Source organism: Atta colombica, unplaced genomic scaffold, assembly GCF_001594045.1.
Source record: "Atta colombica isolate Treedump-2 unplaced genomic scaffold, Acol1.0 scaffold111, whole genome shotgun sequence".
Classification (NCBI taxonomy): Eukaryota; Metazoa; Arthropoda; class Insecta; order Hymenoptera; family Formicidae; genus Atta; species Atta colombica.
In genome coordinates this window covers 1,965,920-1,972,651 of record NW_017259197.1, presented here as the reverse complement: position 1 = coordinate 1,972,651, position 6,732 = coordinate 1,965,920, and the positions used below count along the sequence as shown (strand labels likewise).

The window sequence follows — 6,732 nt, the reverse complement described above, 5'->3', positions numbered from 1 at the left end:
AGGTTAGTCAGTAGCACGAACTTTAACAACCAATATATATAATTAATTTGATTCCAAAATGATTTTATTTTTTATTTATATAAATATATTTGTATAAATACCAATACGTTTGTTTTGTAAATATACATAACTTTTCTTCTCGTATTTTAGAAAAATAACTGTTTGACCAAAAAACAGATTTTTACAAAATTGTTACCGACTTTTGTGAGAAGATTTTCAGGAGAATTAATCGTTTGAGCATATTTCGTGAATATCTCAAATGTGGAAGGATTGAATTGCCACAGCTTTTCTGGGAAAACATTGTGACAACACAATTGGGTCAGAATATACAATACAATCAGGAAGGTAGCCGAGGTTAAGGTTTAAACGTAGCGAGCAGTAATATTTAACTGTATTCATGTACAATAGTCTTGAAGGAACTATCTCAGAAATGACGATGGAGCCAAACAAAGGAGTTACGTGCTACGATCTTACTATCCTACGAGATTTTCGTCTAATTTCAACACTTTATTATATCATGGATATGCAATTTCTCTGGCTAAAATTTAATTGAATACCATTATATCCTCGCAAATTCTGAATCTCTAATATTAAATCTCGTTGAGTAAGTCTCATAATTAAACTTTCATTGAATTTACTTGGAATTAATTTTGTTATTTAGTATTTAAAGCTTAATTCGACAACGTATAATAATAATCATTATTAGGCATTGAAAATTTAATCTTTCTCTTGATAAAACTTACTGAAATGTAACAGATTTGTAACAATAGTTATTATATGTTGCCGAATTAAATGACAACAGAATTGTATTATTCAGTTAATTCCAAGTAAACTCAATGAAAATTTAATTATGAGACTTACTCAACGAGATTTAATATTGGAGATTCAGAATTTGCGAGGATATAATGGTATTCAATTAAATTTTAGCCAGAGAGAGAGAGAGAGAGAGAGAGAGAGAGAGAGAGAGAGAAATTGCATATTTATAATACAGTGTTAAAATTTCAGAGAATGCTCTATACAATAACATACCTTACTTTTATATTAGCAACCAACTTACTAATGCAAACTATATTAAATAAAACAAATAACCAAACTCTCGAGAATATCAAAAAACAAAAATAAATAAGGACTAATGAGAGTTTTTTGCGCAGTTGTTAGTGCGAAAATAAAAATCGTTTATTGTCAAAAAACTATAGTATAATTAGTTACGTATGTTTCGGTCTACTTCCGAGCCATCATCAATACGTATGTTGCAAAATTCTCACTTCTTCAAGGCGAGACGCAAATTATATTTCTAGTACATGCAACAAAAACGAAATTAAAAATAAAAAATTACACATTATCTACTGCCTTTTCCAGAATTTTGCAAATTAACACAGAAGAAATTACGAATAATAATGTCACGTTGCTGATATAAAATTATACATCTACACACACACATTTTGTGTCCTTTCAAATCCTCGTGTTAATTCTTTAAAATACAATTACGATTGTATAGTGTCCTTTGATCATCCGATGAGTAATATTCAAAGAGAATATACTCTCAATTAGAAGAATCATTCAAATATATAGAAAAGGTTTACAGAAGTTACAATTAATCCTCTAATGCTGCGGATATATTTCTTCCTATGAAAAGAAATTTTTCAAATGAAAAATTTTAATAATACTAATTTGTAATAATTTATGTGGACGTAATTCCGATATCAAATTATTAATATAATAAATTTTGAAATATAAATTTAGTTATTGTACGAAAGACAGATACAAAGAACTAAGCCATAATTTTGCAAATTATATTTCTCATTTTATATTCTTGAATTTAAAAATGTTGAGAGATCATATTTTTCTTAATATGAAAGTATTCTTGAAATCGTTTAACTTGTGATAAATATAATTTATTACGTAAAAACACATACACACGCACGCACGCACGCACGCACGCACGCACGCGCGCGTGCGCGCGCACATACACACACACACACACACACACGCGCGTAGCAATTAAATCGTCCAAACCGAAATAGAAATCTTTGATAAAAAGAATAATTCAATTCGTTTCTAAACATTTTCCTTAATAAATTCAATCATAATAAAATTTACGTCCATAATATCTTGATTCGTCTTCGCTTAAATAAATTCTTACTTAAGTAATCATAAGATTAAAAGAAGAAAAGAAAAGAAAGTGCAAAGTTTCGTAGAACAAAAACTTAACTCATTAATACTAAGTGGCTGAATTAATCCCTGGGTAAACTAATTAATTCGCCAAGCTTTTATCCCAAAACGTTTGGTTCCAAAAGTTACAGAATCAATAGTAAATATCACATATTCCGCAAAAAACGTATAATTAAAATTTGAAATTTCCAATTTTTATTCTGATTGCAGATCTAATAAGATATAATTTCATTTCTAATGATATAACTTTTTTTTACTAACAATAATTTCATATCTTACATACTTCGCAATTCAGGAAAGAATCAAGTATCGATATCAATTGATTACTTCAATTTTTATATCTAATTTCATAATATATAAAAATATACTTTTTATACAATCTAAAATATTTTAAGAATCTTTAAAAATTTCGAAAAGAATAATTACAAATTTCTTTACCACGCAAAATGCATTTGCGTTTTGGACATTTGTCCAATTCGATCGTAAATTAGTGATAAAATACAGGCCGGGAAAATAAATAACTTACCCTATGAGGTGCCCGAAGAAGTCGATGCACAGCGGCAAGTTGATTGATTAGCGGCAAGGTCGCGCTGAAGGTGTGATCAGGAGGGTTAACATCCGGATAAAGGGTTGGATAACTAAACGGATCGACGTCATTGAGGTACTGCACTTGGCAAGTGAAAAACATCTGGCGATACATTTCTTCCCGGCACGGGAACGGCCAGGACTGTTCGCAATTTTTCGTCCCCCGAAAAAGATAAGGTTCACCACCTTGCCCCCTTTCACGTATACACAACGATCATGTGCGCACGCCGTAGCGCACTCACGCGATGCGCGAACCGGTTTGTCGTATTGCCGATTTATTTCGATTCGATCTGTCGGCTGAAACGAGAAAACGTTCCTTTACTTTCTGTCTTCTGTTCGCTGCCGATTACACTTGCTTTTAGTTCTTGCTAAGACCTTAAAACGCATTGTTCTATGAATGATAGTCGTTCGAAAAATGATAAAATTACTATCTTCAAAATTTCTTTCTTTTCTTTTGAGATATATGTGTTACTTATATATATAATATTAAAAATTACTTATAAACTTTCTCTGTACAGGAATTAAGTAAATTATGCATATTATGCATGAAAATCAAATTGTTATAAAAAAAAATTTTCATGTATAAAAACAAAAAATACTTGTGAAGTATAAGAAAAAATTTGACTTGAATTTTCAAAATTTTTTTTAATTGAGATAAAATATTTCAATGATATAAATATTTAATCATTCTTCCACTTTTTAAGTTGTTCTATTTTCTTTAAACAGTATTAGATCATATTATGATCGTGACAAACGATCGGGTAACTTTCTCTACGGATATATAGATATGTCTATCTGCTTCTGTTCTTACGCTTACATTTTCTGCGCAATCTGCCAATCGCTGAAAGATTCTCAAGCACGTAGGAACCGCGACAGAAAGCGCGTATAAAGTACTCGTGAAAGTAGCAACGTTAGGATTATAACGATCTAGGACTGCAGTCATCATCGTTAATGCAACCAGTGTCCACGTCGTTTTCAAACGGTCGTTGACCTTCGAGTTTCCTTTCACTCGCTTATCGATTTGTTAATTCAAAGCAGAAAATCAATAGGTGTGCTCTCGTGCCTCCATTCAAGGCTTCCGCACGTATTTAAGAAAATAAATTTATTATATATTACTTACGTATCCTCTTTTCGCACATGTGCGAAATATGTATTTCTAATTAACTAAACTAATTCAAGACACAAAACACTTATAGTTTTAATTTACAAAAGCAATATACATATGTAGCCATATATTAACTTAAAATAATTTAAATTAATTTCTGTTTAATTTTCTAATTTTTATTCAATTTAATATTTTAAATAATATAAAACAAGTTCTGTTATTTACTACATCAATTTAAAAATTAAAAATACGTTTTTCATATAATATGAAAATTTAAATAACTTTCAATTATCATTGTAGGTATAAATTTTGCGTTTTCGCGAAACACAATAATACAATGAAGATTGCTTCACCTAACGAACGATTATCGAAGTATCGATATCACTCGAACATCTGCTGGTAGACTTTACATAAAGTTCGATGTAGCGGAATGTTGTACTCGCTGTAGTAACAGCTTGCTTGTAGTTAACGAAACTTCAAAAATATAATCCCTTAGCACTAAGATATCTCCGTTGCAACATGTCACGATTATACCGGGTGCGCGAGAAGAAATAGCTACTTATGAAAAAGCGTCATACCGGTTTTCGTATGCCATCATGTTATTATACATCCCTACTAATAGAAAAATATTGTATTGTAAGACAATTTTTTGTAAGACAACATTAAAATAAACTAATATAACAAAAATATTTCTTCCTGTTGTTGATTATTACAAGTTTTGATTAAAAGTTTTATCACTATTTTTATTCATAAATCTATATCTATCTAAATTCGAGAATAATATAGAGAACAATATAGAGGTATTATATAATATGTATTATATATTATATATCTTAATATTTTTTTAATTAAGTAAAGGATTTAATAAAGAAAAGTATATACAAAGAAGAAAAATATTTCGGATTATAATCCTTTCTAATCGAACAGTAGAAATAAAAAAAATTATGTAGTCGGGACCTATGCGACATGATCTGTCACGCATCATAGATTTCCTTGCGACATCACTTGACTTGTAAAACTTGTAAGAAAATTGGCGCCAAACGCGCAAAATGAATTGGCGAACTGTCATTATCACTGTGTGCCGACCTGTCTCGTCATTTTTGCTCTCGCATTGTTCTTTGTTGCAAATGGGCTAGTCTTCTTCGAACCGGCTTCAGAAAAGAAGCTGAAAGAGGACAGATAAAAGTAGTGGGCGAAAGAAGGAGGGGGAAAAGAGAGAAGGAGAGAGAGAGAGAGAGAGAGAGAGAGAGAGAGAGAGAGAGAGAGAGATTGAAGAGAAGACAAAGAGGAATAGAGAGATGAACGAAAGAAGAAAAACAGAATGGAGGATAGAAAGAAAGAGAGTGAAGAGAATATGTCGAAGAGAAGAGGGAGTTAGAAAGGAAAACGAGTCTACGCCATGCCATGAATGTAATCGCAGTTGTGGTCGAAAGATTCATGATCAAGATGCGATCGCGACGTGAGATCGAATTCACAAGAATTCCCAAACTCGTCTGAATCAACAAATCTGCCCTTCGGAATGTCGTGTCTTTTGGTATTTTAAATGTGTTTCTCAAGAATCTCATAATCGAAATATCACATTTTATCTGTAATAATTTATAGTATTTTCAAGCACTCAATTACACACACACACATAGATACGTTTTAATACGGTAAATTTTTAAACCTTGCGTTTACAATACTTTACAATATTTTAGAATGTATTTTTGGAATATTTGCTATTATAACATTGAAAAATTATACTTCAATCTTTGAATAATATTTTGGAGCATTTTTTTAGATTTATGTACATTAAACATCTTTCAAAATAATACAATTCTTTTTTCAACTTCATATTTTTCTATCACATTAAATCCAAAATATAATGAAATTATTGAAAAAGCATACTGATTTGTGTAAAAAGACTGCAGCACTTACTCACACTAGCAAATTACTCGAATTGCGAGTCGAGAGACTGCTCCGGCTCTTTTTATACTAATTTGCTTTTTATACTAATTTTTTTTATACTAACGTGTTTCTAAATTGTTCCCGAAAATGCTAGAATTAATTTGGAGGAAATAACGTTACAAAAGGAAAAATCTAGAATCACCGAGATTATTTTTTAACAATTACACTGACTTATTTTAACAATCGCTAAAAAATGATAAATGACTTTTCAAGCGAATTTACAACATGTCTGTTTTTAAATTATTTATATCATCGATAATCATGTAAAAATTTCGCACAAAACAGATCGAAAAGTAAACGATTAAAAAAAAGCATGACAAAACAGTGAACCGAACCTATCATCTGAACGCGCTAACTGATATCCGAAATAAATAATGTTCTTCAGGAATGACTGAGCCAGAACCTGTCGAGATGTGTAACATTCCAGAAAATTCGAGAAAATTACTGATCCAAGTTCCATCAACTATGCGATATTTACTAAAACATTTCGGTTAGCTCACATCTATTGATGCGTCAAATGCAATAAAATTTAAATATGCAATACAATTAAAAGTAATCCATCATTGAGAATTAAAAATCAAAATACAAAAATTAATTATAATCGTTACTTATAACTTTTCATTTTGATGGTAAATACACATAATAATAAAACATGAAACTTAAGATGTTCCAAAATTTTTATTGTTTAAAAATCGAAGTATCATTCTCAAAGATTTCAGTTGCTAATTTCGATTGATTTATGTAATAATAGATACTGTGATTACAAAAATGTCATCAACAAATATTTATATTTCTTTGTTTTACTTCAGAACATAAAATCTTTCTATTACTAATACAAGTCAGTTATATATAAATATTTCTATTAAACAAGTTGTTACGACAACATTGCAAAAAAAATATTTGTAAGCACGTGCTTCGAAATG

General features: G+C 30.2%; 1 protein-coding gene across 3 annotated transcripts in view; it reads right to left on the bottom strand.

Moving 5' to 3' along the window:
- LOC108693952 (FH1/FH2 domain-containing protein 3) overlaps nt 1–6,732 on the bottom strand; it is a 139,995-nt gene that overhangs the window by 132,310 nt on the left and 953 nt on the right. For all 3 annotated transcript variants that reach the window (XM_018203186.1, XM_018203188.1, XM_018203184.1), the window contains exon 2: nt 2,699–3,054. In XM_018203186.1, coding sequence (XP_018058675.1) covers nt 2,699–2,872 — 174 coding nt within the window. In that variant the 5' untranslated portion in view covers nt 2,873–3,054. The remainder of the gene's footprint in view (nt 1–2,698; nt 3,055–6,732) is intronic.